Below are 24,726 nucleotides of genomic sequence, written 5' to 3'. Positions count from 1 at the left end.
CCTGTAACTTAGATAATGCAAGAGGAAAGAGAATTCAGCCAGAGTCATGGATCCCAGCACAGCTGCCGAAGCACTGTGGCATTCTGAACAGGAGGCAAAAGCCATGGGGCTGCAGTTTACCAGCAGGCAAGTTTCATTTTCTGAATTAACTAAGCCACCCAATTACAGAAAATTAATCCAATTGTCTTTTTATTCTTTCCAACCCAACAGAATATTGAGAAGAAATTATGTCAAGGGACTTGGGATTCTTGTCTGTCTTCAGCAGGACAACTCTCCACAAACTGAACAGAATAGAATAAAATTTGGTGCCAGGTGGAAAAGGTGGTAAAAGAACAATCATGTTAAAAATAGGCTGGATCAGGCCAGACTATGGAGAATGTTCCAGAAAAATTCCCCAATGCATCCCCAAGAGAGAGACAGCTGGACAACAGCTTGGATTTGTAGCCTTTCCCCTACTCTGAGCTCTTTTCCTCCTTCCAAGTCAATCTGGATCAGAGCCAGAACCATTATTAAGGGGTTAGAAAGATTTTCAGAAGCCAGATTCGCCATGCTTTCCTATTTTGCTTAATATATACATATTGACACCTCTATTTTTCTTTACAAAATCAACCTACAAACTGACAACAGATAAGACAGATAAACTACAAAATCAACTTACTTGTGGTAGTAATATTTTGACACAGCTGCTTATGTTCAATTGTACACCCTAACTTTATATCAGAAGCTGCTTTCATCGTTAATATACTGAATACACTGAAAGACCCATCAAGTTCTTTGGTGATCTGCACAGTTGTGTTCATGGTGCTGTTGTCCATTTCATTTACCCAATAAAGCCTTTGTTCTGGATAGCCATGGCTTGAATTGCACATAAATGTCATTTCTTCTCCAGACTGCACAGGACCTGTTATAACTGGTTTGCTGTAATTTGCTGGGAAAAAGGAGAAAAAGCAGCAGCATAATTTTACAACCATGTTTCCCCACAATTTTATCTGCCACTTTTGGAGAAGAGATGGTATGATATAAAAGGTTGGAGCAGAAGCATTTCATAACTGGATAATATAACAATTTATGTACTCCTTCCTCAGTAGATTATACTGCCAAAATCTTGGTGGGAGTGAGGTCTTCTCTGGCAACTTACAGGGAAGTAACTTAAGGTGTCAGGAACTGAACCTAGGATCTGGTCCACTACTGACCCATAAGCCCTCCTGTGCACCAAATCCACCAGATTAACCCCTCGAATTCTTTGTCTGTGATCAAAAGTACCAAACAGCACAGGGTTGGATTTGGTATCTCACATTAATTTCCACTGCATAATCCCAAATGGCACATCTAGCATAACTGTGCAATACAGAGTACAACATTAAAAGATGTATCCCCATGCTTTCAGTGACTACCCTGTCCTCCCCACTTCCCCGAGAGTTTGGAAGAAAAAGGAATTAAGTATATGATATCCAAGAATTCTGCCTACATTGCAGCAAAAGGCAGTAGGCACCATACAGGTAGTTTATAAAGTGGGTACTTAAGATTGCCTTTCCAGTCTTCATTGTTGTCTATGTTTTCTTCAAACCATCCAATTGCAGAGGGGTTTATATTATTCAGCAAGGACACATTCATGAAAATAAATTATTGTCAAGACTGAATCATCTGTTCTACACAGTTACAGCTGCAGAATACCTTCTAAGCACATGCATTGCTTCATAAGCACAAGTGTCTGCTGACCATACAGCCACCAGGAGGGAGGAAATGATGTAGAGGGGAGTAAATTGTCTCCATGTCTACCTGAGCACACCACCCCTCCTCAGGTAGCATTAAGAGTTTTGTGCAATTCAAACTCATACACGCTTTTGAAAATTTTTCCTTCATGTTACTCACTAATATTAAAGTTTTGCAAAATTGTTATGGAAGGTGAAAAAGGGACAAGAACTTAATCTGCACACAACAGTGCTTTTTATACTAAAGAGTTGTTTAATGTTATAATACTATTAACGTAAATAATTTGTGCTTATTCCTTCTATATAGCAGTCTTTGCTTAACAAACCAGTATACATTTATATACAGAACTTAATGTTCACCATTTGTTTTGATATCTCCCTCCTTTATCCACACAGGAATTAACTTAATCACTGCTTTGTTTTATTAATTTCTTTAGGCAATTTTACTTTCCTTTCTTTTTCTGCTTGCTCATAGCTTACACTAGAGACAAGGAGGGAAAGGCAGAAAAATAACTCTTCGGTGAGCTTCTTGGAAACCAGCACTTTATTCCCTCCTCCCCGTGCTAACTCTTGATTTCTCCTTTTCAACTCTTTCATACATCATTTCACCAACCAGTCTGTCCTGTAGACCTCCCTTTTGGATTCCGCTGGGTTTTCAGTCTCACATTCCTCCCACTTCCAGGATTTCTCTCTCCAGCCTTGCGCCTTCTTCTCCCAGCAGCTGCACTCTCTGCTACTTGGTTCATCTGGCACCTTCAGTCCACGTAGCACAAAGATAAAAACAGCCAACAACCTTCTCTGCTTAACAGATCTGCCCCTTCTAGAGCTTCACTAGGTTTTTGGATCTAAACCTAAAGGTGTGCCTGAGAAACTTCCCACTGTCTATGGGATTCTTTTCATGGAGCTGGCAAGCTCACAAAAATTCATCCCTGAGGCCAAATTACAACCCAGTCTCCACTGTGACGGCTCACCTGGCCACAAACCACAATTTACAAGATCCCTAGTTATAAGCATTTGCTTAGAAGAACAAGCTTACCTGCCACTTTGAGTGTTATGGCTTCATGAGAAATGAGTTTAAACTCTCCATTTATATTTTTCTGTATTATGCAGATATATATCAATTCATCTGCTATGCTGATGTTTGACAGCTGCAAAGAAGTACTGCCTTGTTTTGGCTCACTTAACAGAGTCCGTCGTTTGAATTGTTCACATTGGTGTTCTTCCATATTTTCATTAGGAAAATGGCCAGCTACGTAGCATGAAAACCTGCCTTCTATTTGCCATAATATTCGATTCCTATTGTAGTTCAACAGTTCTTTTTCTGGATATTGGCATTGCAATTCAACACTGCTTCCTATTATGCCAATAATTTCTGTTTCAGCTACTGCATAAAGAGAGAGAGGATACAAAAATACATTGCATCATATAATCTAGCTTTCAATTTTACTAAGTTAAAACTGAAGTCACTATTCCAAGTTCAGTTTTGTGTTTGTTTCTCTTCACTCCTAAAATCCTTATTTATACTCCAGAAGTCACTGGACTCCTGTATTTAAATTTGTACTGAAATTTACTTTGTTTTGCATATCATATACAGAGCTTTTATGCTGCTGATTATATGGAATGGATGTGAAAATGCATTTGTATGCATTCCCTCTTAATTCAGTATTTATATTTATTTGATTTGATTTATATGGCCACCTGTCTTGCAGCAACAAATTTGGGCAGCTAATGTCAACAGAAAACGTACACATAATAAAAACAATTCAAGCATAAACGGGCAACTGAGGATAGACCAATCTGATAAATTTAAAGAAAAAGTGGACCTGATTGGATTCAAAGGGCAAATCTCTCTGCTGGCCTCTGTTCCTCTTTATCATGACTGTTCTGTTGACAATCTTTTTCAATTGATGTTATTTCATTTTAATCTAATGGAAATACAATTCCATCCAAGACCTCTTAAGTCCTTGTCTTAGTTCTACCGCTACCACAGCATCTAAGCTGAGCAAGTACAGTGTTTCTCAGTAGGGAAATTTAATGATGCTATTGATTATCTGCCTAATGTATACACTGGGGTTCAGAGCCTTATGTACGGACAAAAATAACTGAGAATACAGGTAGTCCTCACTTCACAACCACAATAAGGACTGGAAATTGGTTGTTAAGTGGTGCGGTCGTTAAGTGAGTCACCATGGGACCAAACCCAATTTTAAGACCATTTTTACAGACACAGGCAAAAAAAGGTTGCAAATCCCAATCACGTGACTCCAAGACACTGCAACTGGTCATAAACGTGAACTGGCTGCAAAGTGCTTGAATTGCAATCACGTGACTGCGAAGTGGTACAACGGTTTGTGACAATCATAAGTGCAAGTACAGGTCCTAAAGCACTTTTTCCAAGGCTGTCGTAACTTCAGACCATCATTAAACGAATGGTTGTTAAGTGAGTATTATCTGTATCAGCTTTTTATTGAAAAAGTATTTAAGAATAAGGGAAAGTTAATTTAATAGTTCAGCTGCATTTAGAAAAATTCAGGCAACTAAATTAAAAATTCCTTGCTTCTGTATGATTTGCCGTGAAGTCAGAATAGCTCTGATCATTTCCATTAACACATATGGTATTTAAGTGCTTGTTTTATAGCTGAATAAACCTAGCATTGTAATCATAACTTACCATATCTCCCAACGAAAAGAAACAAGACCAAGAATCGAAGGCTAAAGAAAAATAAAATGTAAATTAAACATAAATTAAAAATTATAACAGAATGTGTGAACATAATTTTAAAAATTCCACAAACTATTTTTTGGGGGAAATATATAATAAGATTTAGCATAAGCCATATAATAAATTAATAGTAGGACTAAGGCTTGAACCAAATGAGTTCATAATTTTCATTATTTTACCATACCACCTCTCTTCTGTATTTATTAATCATAATTGTATGCCGCCATAATAAAAAGTGACTCTTGGTGCTCACATTACAGTATATATATATAAACAGCTCCATACGAAAATAAAAAAACAACACAATAAGAATAGAAAGAAAGTAAAAGTTGGCAACATCAAATCAGGGAAAGGCCTGGACAGTATTTGTGCTTTCATGTATTACCACAAACTGCCTTTGTAAGTCTGAGAAAAGGAAAAGGTAAGTTCTTAACTAACATACCCACTAAGCACCGACATCCTTCTGAGACCATTTTCCTATTTTTGCTTTAACATCTTCCCATTTCCTTATAGAGGCATACCCAGAGGACCTCTTTAGCCCATACAATAGCTGCTTCCTGAGATTTGGACTGAAAGGTGATGGCTGGCTCAAAGTCATCCAAGGAGGTTAATTAAACCAGGATCTCCCAGATCCAAGTCACAGGAAGGAATTGTCTACATTATTCTACTTTGGGGGGACACCCCTTAAGAACCTTGTCATGTGACAAAGAACTTAGTGCTGCCCAGAGTGCCTTTTGGTAGATGGGCAGTTACATAAATGTGTTTAATAAATACTTTGTTGGTTAGGTCTAGGCACTACTCTTTAAGAAAGATTTGGAGAAACTGAAATAGGTTAGAGACAGGAAACAAGAAAGGTCCAAGGGCTAACACCTGGATCCTATGAAGACAGACTGAAGAAGCTGAGCATGTGGAGCCCTGAGAAGAGGGAAGCAGGATGCCAGAGACTCTTCAGTACTTGAAATGATGTCAGACAGAAAAAAGGCCATGACTTGCCCTCCCTTGTTTCAGACCGCAGGACAGAGAATGTCTTTAATGTGACAGTTTAAAGGGTAGCTTCCAACCAAAAGGTAGGAGAATCTCCTTTTCCTGGGTGTGTTCAAGCAGAGGCTAGCCAACTTTAATTTGGACCCCTGCATTAAACATCAGTTGGACTCAGTAGATTAAATGCCCCTTCCAACAGTTTAACCACTACACCCTGTGGGCTGTGTGGCTAACCACACATCACACTAAACCAACACACATCACATGAATCAAAACCAAACAATTTGGATACATAATCGTTTCATTTTACAAGAAAAGGCAGCCTTCATAGTTGGGAGATTAAAACAACAGGTTAACAAATCCCTTCAGGTTGTTACCTGACTGCCTCGAGGAAAAAAAGGCTACTCAGAATGCACTTTTTCTTCAGTATTAGCAATCATTTCCAGCCTGACCCTATCCATTTACTCAGAATTAAGTCCTATAGGGCTTACTCTGACAACTACGAGTAACTAATCCACTGATCAGAATTTGCATACGAATCCTCTTCTTGTGGTTGCCACTTCACTAATCATTTGTTAGAGCTGATGCCACAGAATTTAGTTCGACTTCGCGGCAAAATATACAAGATGTTATATGCTGCCTGAAGCAGGTAAACGCCAGCCATGCCTCTGCACGCCGAGCATTCAGCCGCCTCTTCCTTCGGGCGCCTTCTGACTCCCAAGCCTTCTGTATCCCAGCAAAGACTTGACCGCCCGGCCACGGAACCCAGGACAGTCGCCTTACTCTACTCACCGCTCGCGGGAGCCCATAATGACCGGGCTGCATCTGCGAGAACTGGCCGAAGACAGGGGGGTGGGAGGAGCTCCTCAGCCACTAGCCAGCGACTCGCACCCGGCCCTCCCAGCACCGGCGGAGCACAGACGCCGAACTGCCGCCCGGGCCTCGGCAGCAGCTAGCTCGCATTCCCGGCGCTTTCTCTTCGACCTCGGCAGATTGGGGAGGACCGACTAGTCGCGGAGACGGCAGCTTTCTTTTTCCTGTGGCGGAAAGGGAAGAGGCCGCTGAATCGCGGAAGGGAGGACTTCCCAATTCACGGTGGAAAAAGTCAGGGCGACTCTCTCTTGACTTCAGCCGAGGCAGAAGAATTCGGCTTGCGTGTCGTTCCAGTTTCTGCTGACTTGTGCGCACTTGATGCTGAAGGTTGAAGTTCTGTGTGTAATAGGGCAGGATAAATGTTCCAGTAACATTTTTTAAATTAAATTAATTAGATGTTGAGGCCACCAAAAAGACTCCAGGCAAACTACATCCCTCACCCCCATTGTTCCTATGTCGTCTTAATCACTTATAATATGTTACGCTTTTTTCCCCACAACATTAGTTCGCATTTCCCCAGCAGTTCTGAAAATACGGAGATTAGTTTCACTTCTTTCCTTATAGGTCAGGAGGTGGAAGTGTGGGCACAGCCAGGGAAATTAGCAAAGGCTGTCGGCCATTATGGCCAAACGACCTAAATTGCTCTATAAGTCTTGGAAGAGAAGGTGGGCTACCAAATTCTGCAAGTATTTTCAATGGAAAGGAAACGATTCTGCAAAAGCCAGATCATAACTAGTTGCTTGAAACTGCACTAAAACCCTTGAGCTAATAACATTCTGATAAACTGACCGATGTAACAAAAAATATTTCTCTATTGTTAAATCCGTAACTGCATGCTTTCATTTCTCCTCAAATAAACAGTCTCCATTTCCCATTCAATCTTGTTGCTCGTTGATATGTTGACTCCTGACGAAATGGTGGGTAGTTGTCCCGAAATGTTCAGTCAGTGGCTAATGGCTGCTAGAGTGGCCCCCATGGCTGCTGTTGCTGGACCAATCTGTCACATTGGTGGTCGTCTTCTTTTGCATTTTCCTTCATCCTTGCCAAGCATGATTTCTTTATCTAATGATCTTTTTATTTTAACCAGTGAATCTTGCACTCCTGATTTTAAGAAAATAAGTGTTTCCCCCATTACTTGCAACTTGTTGAACTAACTTTTCTCTTCAGCAATGCTATATATTTATGTAATCTGATCCCTCTAGGGCTGTGCAGTGCTTTGGATCTGATTCAGAAGTGCTTTGGAATGCAAGAAAGCACCAACACAGCATCTGATTCAGTGATATCTTTTTCATAAAGTCTTCTGAAGCACTTCTTCTGAACTCAATCTGAAGCATTGCCGAGTCCTCTAGAGGCCTTTCACACAACTTCTGGCTGTGTCTACTTCTAAACCTAACATTCATGTTTGCATTGCTGCACTTCCTTGCCTTATATTTTTTGTGCCAGCATGCTCCAGTAACTAATAGGGTGACACCAAGGCCAGGAAGCAGCCAGGCCCTGATGGCCTTCTCCTCCACTTGCTTTTTGCAACCAGGGCAAGGGGACACAGGGGCAGGACGGAAGAGCAAGCTGGCCAATGTGGGCTAGTAGGAGGCAGAACAACAGACTTCTGTGGGGAAGGATGTGGGAAGAAGCCAGTGGTCTGGTTTCTGAAGGGAAGTGAGAAGCCTGTCAGTCTTCTGGAGGGCTCTAAAAAACTGGCTTCTGCTTCAGGCATTGGGGCTGGGTTGTTCGCAGAGCCCGATATATGCAGGTTGTGTGTGAAATGCCTTGTCTTTTGTCTTTTGTATTTCTTACGTTAGATTTTCACTGTATTTTTGTTTTATATTGTTCTGTACTGTTAGCTGCCCAGTTATTTGCTTAAGATGGGTAGCCATATACATTTTCTAAATAAATGTGTATCTCCTATTTCTACATAAGGTGGAAGTATCCACAATGAGAAACCACCCTGGCTTGAACCTGGTTTTGTTGCATTTTCCTGGAGCAGAGGCCAAGCCAGTTACCTGGCCAAGTTAAAAGTTGTTGTTGTTGATTAGGTTTGTATCATGTCTTTTTGCTCAAAGGGCATATATGATGGCTTATAAAACATAAATGCAGTAAATTATAATCATGTCCTGATACAAAAAGGATTATCTTTTTGGAAGCATAGTTTCACACCCCTAAGTAGTAAATGATATGCTTCTGAGTATGCATTTCCAGGCAAGTTGTTTACTTTCACCAACCATCTTCTTCTTCATCATTGTCCATCCACATGTCCCTCATCAAAAATCAATTTTTCTAATAAGCTTCTGTGTATTACTCTACAGTCCTACTGAAAATATGTTTGCACGTCATTGATTATGGTTTATAATATTCTCCGGCATATTTCTCCTCCCTCTTTTTTCCTCCTTGAAGCTACTTGAGAGTAGTGCATAGTGGAGGCCTGGAGGAATTAAAAAGCCTTTTCACTTGGGCTGTATGCTGCCTTCAGAAAAACACAAATCTAAACTAAACCCAGTGTCCCAGTGCAGAGGCAATTAGATTATTACAGAATCTCGAGCTGCTCAGTGCTGGAATAGCATAAAACAGGCAGGTTTGAACTTTTAGAAATAATGTACAGATACAACAGCCAGTTTGATGTAGTGGTTAAGGCACCATGTTAGAAACCAGGAGACCATGAGTTCTAGTCCCCACTTAGGCTGAAGCCATCTGGGTAATTTTGGGCCAGTCACTCTCTCTCAGCCCTAGGAAGTAGGCAATGGCAAACCACTTCTGAAAAACCTTGCCAAGAAGTCCAGGCAGTCTCCAGGAGTCAACCCTCACTTGAAGGCATACTCACACAGATGAAATGGTATTCTCACTTTTTTCTAGGCAGTTTAGTACATTTTTGGTAATCACTGGGGAAGCACAAGAAGAAGGGAATAATTCTGTAAAAAATTAGGTATAATTTCCAATATGGGAGTGGCTGCAGCAGAGTTCTTCCAATCATATGGATTTTGGGTGATTGGTTTTTCCATTATTGTCTTTCCTGTTAATTGACTGTATGTAATGATTGCCTATCCTAACAGAGTCAGACTCACAAGCAGGAACTTAATGATATCTGATTTATTGTAAGAATAGTATGCAAATACAGAGAAAGCTGAGAATGAGTAAAAGCGTGCCAAATACAAACTAAAAACCCTCGGCTCAAAACGTAATCCCTCCCCTCGCCTGGCCGTAGCAAACTCCCCCCCCCCCCCAGGTGCTGGTAACCGTTTTCTACTGATCCTGGGAAAGTAACCTTGAACACATGAGATAACCCAAACACATTCCAAACCAGCAGCCAACAGATAACGACTCCCTGAGATGGAATCCTCCTCGCTTCCGAGATCAAACACGTATCAGGTAAATGACATGCGAAACCTTACGATGTACCAGGAACATTGAAACGGTGAACATGACACTGTATCAGTTCTTGGAGGGAGGGGGAATTTTGTGTCAATTTCTGAGAATACAAATCCAGGCCCAGTGATTTCTGGATTGAGGGCACACAGCACCTCTCTGTGTTGAATACTAGATGTAATGTTCCCCTGATACTGAGTAGAAGTATGCTTCATGGGAAGAAAATAATTTATTGTAATTTAAAGTTTTCTATAAGAATAAGAGCCTGATTTCAATATAAGAATTTAAGAAAAGAGATAGCCTGTTTACAGTTGTAAACAATTCCACTGTAAATTAACCAAGATAATGTTAGGGAAGGTACAGAAAATAAATAGAAGTGTTAATATTGATTAATATGAAGTATTACTTGATTTGAGGTACTTTATCTCCTCCAAATTCCAGAACACTGAGAACAAAATAATTAGTATTTCTGCTTATCAGCAACATTCCAAAGATATTGTTTCCATAGCTTATATTGGGAGATAAGTTTTAACACATCTACATTCTACTGGAAATTGGTATCTTATTAAATTTAGATGATGAGAAAGATGATTCATTACATGTTTACTACATTCCAGACTGTGACTCACTAATTTGAATTAGAAATCAATGTCTTCTTAAACAAAAATGAATCCTCATTTAGCTTTGTTAAATTTTCTTCTTCAGTTTAACAAATAACTGGAATACAAAAGTCTTATTTTCTAAATAATATAGAATAGCAATTGTCAAATTCTAAAAAGATTAGAGGAATTTTATTCATAGATGATACAGCACCCCTTTAAAGCTGCACGTATACCCAATAATTTTCACTCAATGTTAGAGAAGCTGAGAGGATGGATGTGTGTGCGGTGGCTATATGATGAGGTACTGCTTTCATGGACCAAAATACTTTGTCGGATAGGATACTGTAAGATACTGGTAGAAATCAATGTCTTCTTAAACAAAAATGAATCCTCATTTAGCTTTGTTAAATTTTCTTCTTCAGTTTAACAAATAACTGGAATACAAAAGTCTTATTTTCTAAATAACATAGAATAGCAATTGTCAAATTCTAAAAAGATTAGAGGAGGTTTCATTAGAAACATGAAATGGTAAAGTCTTCCCTGTATCTCTTTTTGAAAAATTAACAAATAAAATTACCAGTAACTTTAAAAGTGAACATGGCACTAATTTAAAGCAGCCATGAATATCTGCATAGATTACATTCATGTCCACAAACAAAAGAAGGTTGATACATAAACCTTATATAAAGGCTTGGCAATGATATGTTCTTATTTCTTTTATTCAAAGCATGATTCTGTTTGCAATACAGTGAAACCACTTATACTTTCTTTGTTTATTTAAAGCTTAGTATAAGAAAATATAAGACGAATACGTTATTCTTGGTAGAAATATAAACAATAAAATGTTCATAGTTCAATATAAATAATACAATTTCCATAGTATTTTTTTTAATGCATTCAATCATGTCTGATTCTCAGACACCATCTGGACAAGTCCCTGCAGTTTTCCTGGCAAGGTTTTTCAGAAGTGTTTTGCCCTTGCTTCCTTCCTAGGGCTGAGAGAAAGTGACTGGCCCAAGGTCACCCAGCTGGCTTTGCCTAAGGCGGGACTAGAACTCACAGCTTCCCAGTTTTTAGCCTGATGCCTTAACCACTACACCAAACTGCCTCTCTCCATAGTAAATAACACGTAAAAAGCAATTGCAATGACCCTCTAATGCAATTAATATTGTAAGATTCATTGTAACCATAAACATTCCCATAAATCTCACAGTTATGGACAAGATGATAATTTAGTAAATGAACCTCTGGTTTCTTTTTTTATTTTTTTATAAATGTTTTTTGCCTTCTTTTTCTTTGTTAACCCCAGTGGATGGAATAAAGTTACTTAGAAAGATACTTTGAACTTGTACAGATATAGCCTCTTCATTAGATTCCTTTTTCTCAGGCACCAGCACTGAGATTCCTCAATGTTGGTTTCCTTTAGGTCCCATGTAATCACTGGATTATTTTTTTAAAAACTCCCACTAGTTTCCAGGATTATGGCTGCATAAGGAAAAAAGTTGTGATAGTGATCTGGAATTATTTATAGTCATTATAACTCCTTCCCCAGGAGCTCAGTTGAGGCTTAGGCCAGGCAATTTGCTACCCGCCTGCCTATCCATTCTTAGGTTGTGGGCTGTACGAGAAAGGTGGGGAGCTAGATTTGGCCCACGGGCCTGTGAGGGTTCTTTGCTTTCCAAGGACGGGAAACACCACGGCTTATCAGATTTGTACATAATGCTTTATTGTGGCACACACCTCCTCCAACACAGGCTATTGCTCTGGGTTAACTCTATTCTCCTTGGCCTTGCAAGTTGATGTAGCCACATAAATATGTCTTTAATAACTCAGTCCTTAAAACAAATTCTCCAAGCCTGTAAAGTGGCATTCAACCTTTGCCTCCCTACAAAAGTTCTTGCACTAATTGGGATGAGGTGCTGCCTCAGTACGGTTGCTCCTTTTCTGGTTGCTGCCAAGCTCCAGGCCAAGCTCCAAGCTCTGCCCTTAAGCAGTGTTGCTTCTGAGCACTCCAGCTGAGCTCCTGAGCCAAGCTCCAGGCAGGAATCCCACCAGGATATGCTGCTTACCATAGCCTGTGGCCAATCAATGAGGTTCAGGACTTCAAAGTGATTCCTGATTTTCTCCTTGAAAATTGGGGATATATGCTCAAGATCTTATTGTAGAAACTTGTTGACTTTATTCTTACACTTCAGCTTGACTTGGAACTTGAACATGAACAGTTTGTGATCTGTTCCACAGTCAACCCCCAGCCATGTCTTTGCTGTTTTGTACCACTAATGTAGTCAATTTGATTTCTGTGTGCTCCACCTGGTGATATCCATGTATATCGGTATCATTTTGGTTGTCTGAAGACTGTTGGCAATGAGGAATCACTGGTCTGGCAGAAATTGATAAGTCATTCTCCTTAATTTCTGTTTCCTAGGCCATACAAACCAATTATGTTTTCTTCCATACTCTTTCCAACTTTGGCATTCTAATCCTCAACTACAAGCAGCACATATTGCTTGCATGTTTTATCAATTTTAGATTGCATTTGATCATAAAACTATGCACTGACATCCTTATAATGAGGGTGAGGATTTCTATGACCTAAAAATGTTAGAAATATGCAAGTATTTATGACCTTAAAACCATTTAAATACGACCAATTAAAACAAAAATACGACCAATTAAAACAAAAATATGACTTTACAATTTTTCTGAAATTAGCACCCAGTTTTTAAAAATCTGTGCTTACACACACACACAAATTAAAAGGTTTATTCTTCTTCACTTCCAGTGCAGAAGTGCTAGTATTAAAGGAATCAAATGAACATTTTGAGAGTAAAATTGTCATCCCTGGATTCGTTTTCATTAACAGCAGAATTGCATTGGATGGCCACGTGCATCTTGAGGTTATCAAACTCAAAACTCCTTCTGTTGTCCACCAGTACATTCTTGTATCTGGAGAAACTCCGTTTGACATCACAAGAGATTATAGGTTATAGAATTTGAAAAAAGCAAACTCATCTGGAGATAATTCTGGCTCAAAGTCTTCAAATTTGGCTACAAGTCCATTTAGAACATTACTTATTTTGCAAAGTGTTGAATAATCCAGATTAGATTGCAGCACCCTTTGCAGTTTATCACTATTTTTTTCAGCCACTTTCCCCTTTGCTAGCTTTAAATCACTCTCAGTTTGTTTTACAATGTTCAGTGCATCACTAAGTTCCATTCCTACAGTTTCAAGGTGAGTGATTGCTCTTGATAATCCACTGAAGTTAGATCCTATATATGCAAAGTTTCCAGCCAAGGTTTCAGAAAAGGAATCTTGCACAATCTTGATGGAGGAAGAGTCACAACAGTCAAATTCTTTATCTGCTGCAAGGAAGCATAATTTGTGAACTAATATATAGCCACATGCAGCCAAGTCCCCCAATGTGTCACGACATGTTGGGGAGGGAGAGCCAAAGTAGGAGCAATTTCTTTGAACTTTTGTACTTGAAGTGGAGCTTTAATGAACATTTTTTTCCCATTCAAAATTATCTTATCTACATCAGGATAGTTGTAATGATTGCCTATTCTAATATACATCAGACTCATAAGGTTTCAAAGATATCTGATTTATTGAAGAACAGTATGCAGGATCACAAAGAAAGCTGAGAATGATGAAAGTGCGGCAAATTCAAACTAAAAACCCTCGGTGCAAACGAAATCCCTCCCCCATTAGAATCTTCTCAAGTCCACAATCCCAGGTGCTCCTAACAGTTTCTGATGGTCTGTGGGAAAAGTCCTTGAACAGAGAAAATAACCCAAACACATTCCATTCTCCTGATTCCATATACAGTGCTTGGTACAAGGTTTCACAGCAGCTCCCTCCCATACAGAAACACGTGTCAGCGCCATGGCATGTGAAACGTTACGATGTTTGAAATACATTGAAACAGTGAACATGACAATAGTTGCTTCAAATCTCTTCAGCCACTCTATAAACCCCTGTGCAAGGCATGTGATATGGATGATTTTTGGATAAAGAAGTTTAAGTCCCTTGGCTGCTTTTGTCATGTATGGAGTGGCATCTGTAACAAAGAGAAGAATATTTCCCCTTTTTACACCATCTGGCCAGAGTAGTTTCATAGATCGTCAAAGAGCATAGCAATAGTGGAATTGTTTACTTTTTGTAGAGTTTCACATGTTAGAAGAAATACTTCACCAGGCTTGTCACATTTCAGAGTGCCAATATTAACATTGGCTACATACAGTATCTTCCATTTACATCATTTGTTTCATCTATTGAAACCCAAATCTTATTGTTGTCAGCAGCAGCAGATCTTATCTTTGCTAACACATCTTCATACCAGGCAGAGATGTAATTTTTCCTTACAGTTGATTCATTTGGAATTGGGTGACTGGTGTACTTCTTCAAAAAATGCCTGAGGCTACCACTACCTAATTTCCTTAAGGGAATATTTGAAGTAACCATCATTGTACAGAGATCCTTTCAAAATTCTGACTGGGTATTCGATGAACTTGCAGTTGAAGAAGAAGCTCTCTCGAAAAGGAGATGTTGCCTGTTCTCAGTGAAGGTAAATCTTGCTAAACAACTCTTGTGTTTCACAGTGTCCCAATGTTGTTGAATATTAAAATGCTTTTGGGCTGATACCTTAACTTCACACAATTTACAAAACAAAATATCACCATCGCTATTGAAAATCTGCTCCCCAAATTCTTGAACAAGATGTTGTAATTTCACACTTGCTGAACATCTACTTTTAGGCATGTTGAAATCAGATTGCAGCTCTCACGTTACTCCACTACCTTGAACACACACACACCTGAGTTGGGGAGCAAATGAGAAAAGAAAAAAGAAAAGCAAATTCTCACTCTTTTTTTCAGGCCTGGTCAGGGGAGAAGCCTCTGCCTGCTGAAGTCATTTTGAAAAAGGTTCCTTCTCTTAAACACACACACACACACACACAGCCTTGAGTTGGGGAGCAAATAAGAAAAAGAAAAAGGCAAACTCTCACCTTTTTTTCAGGCCTGGTCAGGGGAGAAGCCTTTTCCCTTTCCCTCCCTCCCTCACACACACCCCTGAGTTGGGGAGCAAATAAGAAAAAGAAAACAAAACAGGCAAACGCTCACCTTTTTTTCAGGCCTGGTCAGGGGAGAAGCGTTTGTTCCCACCTCTTTCTCTCCCTTTCTCTCTCTCTCTCTCACACACACACACATCCCTTCCTGAGTTGAGGAGCGAATAAGAAAAAGAAAAAAAACAGGCAAATTCTCACTTTCTTTGCTGGCTTGAACTTGCTGCTTATCAGGAGGGTTGCCAATGACCAAAATATGACCAAAATATGATGTTTGTTACAAAATTAGGTAGAAATATGATATAACACCTTTAAAAAGTCAAAATATGACTTTTCAGGCAAAATAAAAAGCATCTAATTCTCACCATATTACTCTAAAACATGTTTTAACTTACTTATAAATTCAAATAAAGGTTCCAGAAAAAATATGACATGTCATAGAAATCCTCGCCCTACTTGTAACATAGCTTTAGTTAAACTATTAAAAATTTAGTAGTTAAATTTAGTTAAACTATTTAAAAAAACCAAGAAAAGGAAAAAGTATTAAAACCCTAGCTTCAGGTTTTGGTGATGTCATAATCTTACCACCATGCTGATTGTGGTGCACAGCTGCTAACAATAACATTATTTGCCATTCTTGTCTGCAAAAGGATATTCATGTCTGTTTTTAAAGGAATATCACTGCTCTTACCTTGCCCCAGAACATCCAAATCCATATAGTGATGTTGGTTCCTCCTTATTTATGAAAAACCAAGTTCATATTTCAAAAAATTTAATTGCCAAATTCACCATAGACTAGGGTTACATATATCTGAACAGGCAAAGGAGGACGTGGACAATTGAAAAGGAGGACAAATGGGGGGAAAGGAGGACACACTAACTGTTTGATTGCCTTGGTTACAACAAAAATTACAGTGAAAAACTGCAAAAAAATGTACTTGGGCCTACATGTATATGAAATTACTTTTTCCAGCATCAGAAAGACTGGTTTTTCAATCACAATACAGTATTTTTCCAACAAATCTTTATTTTCAAGAGCATATGCTAGCAATAATGTAGAATTGACAATGTGCTTTTCAAATTTCACCATAGAAACGTATGATGAGTCATGGGATCTACAGACTACAGTGATCATAGATTTGAAGGGGCTGGATTGAAGCTGATTGCTGGAATCAGGAAATAAATTAAATAATGTAAGTCTAGGCAGTCAAGTCAGTTGACAAATGAGGGAAAGAAAGAAGCAGGTAATTTATAAGGTCACAATACACAACAGTTTTAATGATTAGCATGGAGAAAACTGTCCATAATTTTAAAAAACCAAATATGTCGCTAAAAAAACCAGACATTATTTGATTTTAAGACCATGCCTGCCAGATGGAGGATATGAGGACAAAAAGGAGGACATGTGGTAGAGTCCTATTTCTGAAAAATAAGATTCCACAAATAATATCACCATTTGACACTTTCCCTGACGAGTAGCTGTGTTAGTCTGTTGCAACAAAAGAGCAAACAGTTGCACACTTCCTTAAAGACTGACATAATTTTTGCAGCATAAAGTGATGGAAATTCTTAGTTTTGAAGTTCCCACAAGATTCTATTCTTCTTAGCCCGATGACATTTTAACACTGTCACTTTTAGTAACATGTACTTATAATGAAATTATTTTAAACAAGATACTTCCTGATTGTGTCTGCTTCTCCAGTCATCACGGTACACTCCCAGGAAATTGAAGAGGAAATGGCTTACAGAAAAAATCTTTCTACAGGGGCTTATTTGACACCATGTGGTTTTTGCTGACTTTGCAAATTCATTCATTCAGTCCCTGCATAGTTTTATGTGAAATGCATATAATGTATCTTTCAGCATAGCTCAGTGTTAACATTCAATGTTCTTCAGGAATTCATTAACACAGGGGATTACTTGACTGCTTAGGTTTTTTGCTTGTTTTTAATTTTTAACTATTTGTAAACTGCCCAGCATCATTGGGAGTCAGGCAGCATATAAATTATTATTATTATTATTATTATTAGAATTTTTCCAACCTTTGCTTGTAAATTCACAAGAAGAGTCATCTACAGTAATAAGGATTTTTCAGCTTAGACAGCTTGTGATGATTGGGCAGTGGACCTACCAGTCAAACCAGGGCAACACAAGCTATCACCTCCCAGTTTATATTCTAGAAAGAGGAGAGCATTGAGGGAAAACAGATTTAGGAGATATGGGCAGAAGGACAGGTCTATGGTAGGCTCAGAGCCTTGGGTTAAGGATATCTCCCTCTGACAGTAAGACAGGGTTATGAATATATTTAGTGCCTGGGAATGCAAATATTGACAGACTATAGACACATTGTGGTATTAGGTGAATTTATTTAGACCCCATTTTAAAGTCATTTAATAAAAGTCAATTTTCTTTATTTAAATGTTGACAAAGTGCCAGTGCTGTTCTATACTTTCTCCACGTTCCCACAATTACATTACCTTAGTGTTTTGCCACACTAAAAAGTGGGCAGGAGGTCTGTGGTCTTGAAAGCAATAAACACACAAATGAGGTAAAAGCTAACAGGGTTTGTTAAGCAAAGCATAGCAAAAGAGTAACTTTAACTGCAAAGCATAACATAGACAGGAAATAGCCCTAGACACGGCAATAACACAAGAGATGGCAACCTTCAGCAGAGGACTGTAAATATAGGGCAAATTCTCACATCCCTTTAGAGCTGGGAGTGCCTTGTCTTCATCAGAAGCAGATACGGATGTTCCTACGATTATTCTGGTTAATGTACAGCACCCTTCCCAGATAAGTCTGGGATAACATGGTTTTGTTGGCAGGCCGGGGATCCTAGATTGATACAGAGCCCATCAAGTGGCTTGTTTGAATGTATTGCTGTCACCAGGGGTGTGGTGGGTTTTGTATTTGGGGTTTTATTTCTGTAAGCTGTCTGGAGTCTCTGTGAGTGAGTTGGGCAGCCATATAAATTTCTTAAATAAATAAATAAATAATAGGTCTATACTGACGGTCATTTGTTGAGGTTATTTAAATATAGTTTTAACCCTTACGTAACTGATGCCTTTTGTTATTCTGAGAAAATATTTTCCCAGGTACTGATTATACATGCCAAAGACATTCCATCACGCATGAACAGATAACAAAATCACCCTTGACCATTCCAGTCTAACTCTCTGCACCAAACCTTGCGAACAAGGGTCTGAGATCATGCTCTGCTGATATCTTTGGTTAAGGGTCTGAAACAAGCACTTGTACCATGCTGGGCTGATATGTCCAAAAAGCAAAGAAGTAAGATTTCAACAAAGATGATATCATGAACTATTGGTTGACAGCCTCTATACACTTATCACCTTAAAAGGAAAGACCACACCCATACAAAACGGGTGCACTCCCCCAGCAACTTGCCTTTCTTCTGAGTTTCCACTACACTCACAAATATAAAAAAGTGCCTAAACCTGAAAAGAAGTTGGTGGGGCAGCAAGACAAATACTGGTTTTAGAATTTATAGGATTTTATTTTAATTCTGAAGACCAACAAGATAATTAAGAAAAAGGGTACCCACAAGAAGGAAGTTACACAACATGACCCATTCTTGAACAGTCAAAATGGCTAAGGATGAGGCTAGCTGAATCTGTCTAAGCTGCATCTAAATCCCTTCAAGCTCAAAAGTTGCAATGGGTTGGCTGCTGCTTCCTTCGGATTCAGTATGTTGGAAATTACTTTAGACTGTCTCCACTGTGGCTTTTTTCTGCCATGTGTCCCTTGGGGTTGAGATTTGGATACTCTCAGATGGCGGAAGGAAATGTCAACTGGAAGAAATGATTATATTTCATCTTAATTCCCTCCAGCCAATATATTTTGGATTGTTTTCTTCCACACCCTTCCTGGGTCCATTGGTATTATGGAGGTTGGTCCATGTTGTAGAAGACTGATCATGAGTCTTAATACTTTTGGACTTCAGTCTGATGGCAGTTCATAACTAGTTCATAATCTATTTCTAACATAGTTCTCTCCAGATGTGTTGAACTATAGGTCTCATAGTATCAGCTGGTGGGAGGTGTAGCCTACTCACCTGAAGGGTGCCATATTGGAAAGGCTGCCCACGTCCTTCATTTCTAGGACATTTGCATTTTCTCAACTAAGGTCATTAACGTATACTACACAACCTGCGACACACTGTGTCGTCGTTTCAGAGATATTTCCTTACTAGATTTCTCAATGCCTTCAAGAGTGGCAGAGCTTCTAATATACTGCCTTCACTGGAAAAGTTTTTAAAAGTTCAGGGAGATATTCAGAGAAGTATCTGCCTTGAAAATAGCCCATGTCATTCATATTGAACTGTATAGCACAGTCAAATATCAGGAGTTGACCACAGGAAATGTTTTATGAAATTTTGTATTATGTCATAAATGTTTTAGAATAATTTTTATATCATAAAATGTTTTATAAAATTTGCCAAATTTCAATTCCACAGGAGGCATGGGTCCTGGATTTTGGATGCATTCTGTAAGTTAGCCCACTGAGGTACCTTGGTTCAAAAATTGTTGGCCTACAACTCACCGTTTTACCCAGTTAAAGATTACAAACAGACACAAGAGTTGTCATGAGTGCCGTTGAGCTGAAGTCATCAGCGCAATGGCACACATGACAATAGCAAGGAAACAGGAGAAGGGGCTCAAGATAAGCAGCCATCAACTCACAACGACTAACGGCCAACAAACAATAACTAAACAGATCACGGAGCACACCCAAGCCATCAGCGCCAATACAACGGAGATCGCCCAGCTGACAGCAATCACCGGATGAATAGAAAACCCGATGATGGGCGATCCCGGAACGCCAGCGGGGCCTCACGACCCCTCACCCACCGGCAGGGCAACGTATTGGACAAAGGGGGGTGACGTGACCGCGAGTGAGGGGGCGCTGACCGGCGCGGGGTATTTAAACCCCGCACCGGCGCGCTCCTGTCACTCTCAGCTTTTTTCTTCCGACGCTGTAACTGCGCTGCGAATAAATCAGAGCCTGATCCATCGAACCAGTGTCTGAGCCTTATTCAGAGGCAGGCAGCGCATAACAAGAGTTTTAGTAGTATATAGATCTGTTATGCATTATAAAGGTCTCAGGAGCATTTAATCATACCCATTCTTAACTGTCCAAGTAGGCACAGAATGCAAATTATAAGGAAGTCATAACTGAATAATGCTTATTCTGTTTACTGATAATTTTGAGTGATCTAACTTATAACTTCAACATAAAATATTTAACTTTAATTTTTGACTGAAAACAATTGTGCAAATCAAATAAGTCTCCTTCAGTTGTAACAACAGTATTTATTTTTTAAGGTGTTGAAGATACACAAGTTTCTGACAGATCTGGTTACCATTCTAATACTGTTCTGAGCAGCAGGAAGTCTTTCTTACTTGTTGTGTTCCTAAAGTAACAATGAGAGTTATGTAGCAGATAGTTGTGTAACATTGCAAAATTTGAGTTAGTTCTTTTTCTCAGTGAACTCAGCATGCTGAATGTTCCAGATCTAATATGTTGACTATGTATAAATGGATATGAGTGTGGAATCACGAAAGTGATGTCCGATACTATAGTTTTAAATTAAAACCAAATACAGTTTTGAAATAAAGCCACACTGCTCACTTGAGGTATTAAAGGCAAAACTGAAGTACTTTGGTCACATAATGAGAAGACAGGATACCCTGGAGAAGATGCTGGAGAGTGGAAGGCAAAAGGAAGAGGGGCTGACCAAGGACAAGATGGATGGATGATATTGTAGAGGTGATGGATTTGGCATTGGGGAGCTGGGGGTGGCGACAACCGACAGGAAGCTCTGGAGTGGGCTGATCCATAAAGTCACAAAGAGTCGGAAGTGACTGAATGAATAAACAACAACAAACAGTTTTGAAACTGATCCAGAAAGAAGGGGTTGCTGTGTTTCTGCAGCTGCCTGTGGAGTGCCACATATCTTGAGTGCCACATATCTTGAGTGGAAAGTATGATAGCAAATGAAGAAAATGAATGTACCAGAATATGAGCACAATTTTTCAAGATCAGAGTGACCTTGTATTATTTAGCCATCTGTCAAGTTGCCCAGCTAACTGGTTGCTTGATACCAGTGATATCTGATATTGATATTTCTGAATGCAGATCTAGTGCTCTTTTGAAATAATAACCTATGTGAAAAGGATAGCTGACAGGTTGCAGGAGACCTGTCAATCAGACTATTTTTGCACATGGTTTAGCACTCCTTTAAAAAGCACAATCCCCATCTTCAGAAATAGCCTAACTTGCAGGTCTTAGGATACTCTCTCCTGTTCCCTCACACTTTATCCTACATTTCTCTCTGTCTGTGAATTGTTGGTTGAGCTAATCAGTATGGAGGAAGTATGCTGGGTAAAGCTGGAAGGAATGATTGGTAATAAATGAACTCTTTCGTCAACCAGTGCTGTGAAGAATGGCAATACAGGTACTGAGTGGTGGTAGCCAACATCATCTACATGTAGAATGTGGTGTAGGCAAAATGCACCCCTTTCTCCTGGTAGAAACTGGTTGTTTGAAACCTCTTGTGGCAGAAGCAATGGAAAACCTATAATGTACTTATGGGTGATAGAGCCAGCAACACAGGATCTTGTTATCTTTCCCGGTTTAAATCTAACTTGTGCAGCAAAGGATTAGCGTTTTCTATGTTTTTTAATGCAGGTCTAGCACTCTTTCAAAAGAGTACTAAACCCATGTTTATAAGGAGCCTGTATAAGACCTCATAAAGTCTATGGAAAGCACAAATTAGCAATTATGTATAGGCAGATGCCTCTGCAGAAACCATCTGTTTAGTTTCTCCTGCAGCCCAGGCCAAAATAGTCATGATGTGTAGTGCCCAGCAACTAGTGGGGAGGGGGCATGCCCACATTGCCCTAAAGAGCACACTAACTGGGCAGATCCCAGACCCTGATCCCATCACGAACCATATTGTTGATGAAGTGCCTTAGAACATGTCACAGCAAAATTTCTGTCAGGAGAAGAATTCCTCTTAAATTAGCATAACTAAAGACAAATTTAAGGTGTGGGCTGGGGATGAGTTGGAAGAGGTGCCATGAAAAAATGTTATATAAAAAGTTACTGGGTATATTCACGCTGCAGTTAGGAGGACAGAAGGGTAAGTCCTCAGTCACAAGAGTTTGGACATAAAGTATATGAACCATTGTAATAATTTGATAAGATCTCACAAACTTTATAGGTAGTTATCTTCTACTGGAAAGAACATAAAGAATTAAATTATTTCTATTTTATGACCACAAAATATTTTATTGTAAGAAGTTCCTCTTTAGAAAACCATCAAAGTACAATATGTATAAATGCAAGTAGTATCTTTTCATTGTCTTATCACTGGTCATTTTCCTTTTTATTCTCCTTATGAGACATTTGGAGTCAAGAATTATGGTATTTCTTTATATTTATGAGGGCATTCTCTTTCTCTTTCTCTTTTATATTTTAAAATTTAAACCTGCATTTACTGCCTTAAATATATTCAACATAAAATTATATCTTGTAACTTGCCCATAAAAGGAATACATAGTTTGTATTTATGCTGGATGAAAAGCTATTTAAACTGAAATTAAAAAAACTAAATGTTTTTAAATCATATTACCAACAGATTAGGGGAAGAAGAGCTTGATTAGCAGCTTGATGTGAATGAAACTGGAGATGAAATTATGTTCAACAAGTACTAACAATTATCTTCCAACTGAACATAATTTCATCTGCACAGCAAGATACTCTTTAAAGACAGTATTGCAGTGGCTTCCTTTAGTCTGGCTTTCAGTGAGAAGATTATGAATTATGAAAAGGCCCTAAAATATTCTTTCAAAGGAACAAAAAACTCCCTAATCAGCGTTGCTGGACGTTGAGAGAAAATTCTAGATCTGCAAATGTTCTTTGCCAAGAGAGACAAATCCATGTTCAGTTCTGAAGCAGAGTATTTGCTAGAAAGGAATTATAAAATGTTTATGTAAAAAAAACCAACCAAACAAAAAATCTACATTTTTTCAGTGGGCTGTTAATCAGCATTTCGCTTACATTTGTATTCCAGTCAAACATAAAGGATTATTCTGGGCCATTTTACCTTGGTTGATTTTACAAGGCCTCATTGTGCCATACAGTATGCAGTTCTACATTTAAAGGTGCTGATGCCAAATTTATGACAAAATTATGTGCCTGGACACCAATATGGCAGGCAGGGGTCTTTTTCCTTCCTCCATGTTCCTCCTCGGTTTTGCAGGTGTTAAAAGTACAGAACTACTCTGGTTGGAAAAAGGTGGCATTCCAACATAAAAGATGAAATTCTGCTTTGTATTCTTTCTCTTTTAGGTAAAGGTAAAGGTTTCCCTTGACATTAAGTCCAGTCATGTCTGACTCTAGGGGGTGGTGCTCATCTCCATTTCAAAGCCGAAGAGCCGGCGTGTGTCTATAGACACTTCCATGGTCATGTGGCCAGCATAACTAAATGGAATGCCATTACCTGCCTGCCAAAGTGGTACCTATTAATCTACTCACATTTGCATGTTTTCGAACTGCTAGGTTGGCAGGAGCTGGGACTAGCAATGGGAGCTCACCCCGTCACGCGGATTCGAACTGCCGACCTTCCAATCGGCAAGCTCAGCAGCTCAGCGGCTTAACCCACAGTGCCACTGCGTCCCTCTCTTTCTCTTTTACCCAGTCACAAAAGGGAAGGTTCTTGAATAAAGTATACCCTTATACATACTGTTTCTACTGTAGGGATCAAATTAAAAAAAAAATCCTGGAGCAAACATTGCCCTTGGCTATCAGAGGATCCTGTCCTAACAGTCAGGAATCACGCTGAGATGAGGAGTAGGTCTCTAGTGTTTATTACTGCTACATAAGACAGAAAATCCTAACAAACTGAAGAAGCGTGGGAAAAACCCAGCCAGATAAACCCAAAAGTTAAGGTGGGTCTGATCTGTGTCTCTTTGAATGGCTGCTTAACTCCTCAGTACTACGCGTGCATTTCCCCCCCTGGATAGAGGCCCCCTCCTGCTCACCATCAGTACTCATGACAGATCCTTTCATAAAAAACCAAGAAGCCCATGGCCACATTTCCTCAAAACAAAAATGGCCAGTTGATGCAAGTTTTCAAATTTTAATTATTATAGACAATACCGTACCCTAAAGTATAGTTTCATTTTATACCTCTTAATTCCTTTAGAGAAATTATACTGTAGTATACTGATATGGACAGGCAGAGAGGCAAACTATGTTTAACTAAGAGAATTAAACTCTATAGTGGTCCATCCTTTTCTTGATAATGCTTTCATATGATACATATTTGGAGAATAACTGTAGACTATCAGAATTACCAATAGCTGCCGTGTATAGTCAGCTAAAGC

The 24,726-nt window shown here is 39.1% G+C and overlaps 2 protein-coding genes across 2 annotated transcripts in view; both read right to left on the bottom strand.

The window, feature by feature from the left end:
* Nucleotides 1–641: 641 nt before the first annotated feature.
* ICOSLG (inducible T cell costimulator ligand) lies at nucleotides 642–6,224 on the bottom strand. Its single transcript, XM_063304694.1, has 4 exons — nucleotides 6,208–6,224; nucleotides 4,384–4,424; nucleotides 2,749–3,096; nucleotides 642–928 (listed from the first exon to the last, which is right to left on the bottom strand). Exons 1-4 carry the CDS (start codon nucleotides 6,222–6,224, stop codon nucleotides 642–644), a joined length of 693 nt encoding a protein of 230 aa, XP_063160764.1.
* A 64-nt stretch (nucleotides 6,225–6,288) lies between these two features.
* DNMT3L (DNA methyltransferase 3 like) overlaps nucleotides 6,289–24,726 on the bottom strand; it is a 48,526-nt gene continuing 30,088 nt past the window's right edge. The window contains exon 10 of the mRNA XM_063304693.1: nucleotides 6,289–6,624. Within this exon, the coding sequence (XP_063160763.1) occupies nucleotides 6,289–6,624 (336 nt within the window). The remainder of the gene's footprint in view (nucleotides 6,625–24,726) is intronic.

This window comes from Candoia aspera, chromosome 5 (assembly GCF_035149785.1).
Source record: "Candoia aspera isolate rCanAsp1 chromosome 5, rCanAsp1.hap2, whole genome shotgun sequence".
Lineage (NCBI taxonomy): Eukaryota > Metazoa > Chordata > Lepidosauria > Squamata > Boidae > Candoia > Candoia aspera.
This window is presented reverse-complemented; position numbering and strand designations above follow the sequence as displayed.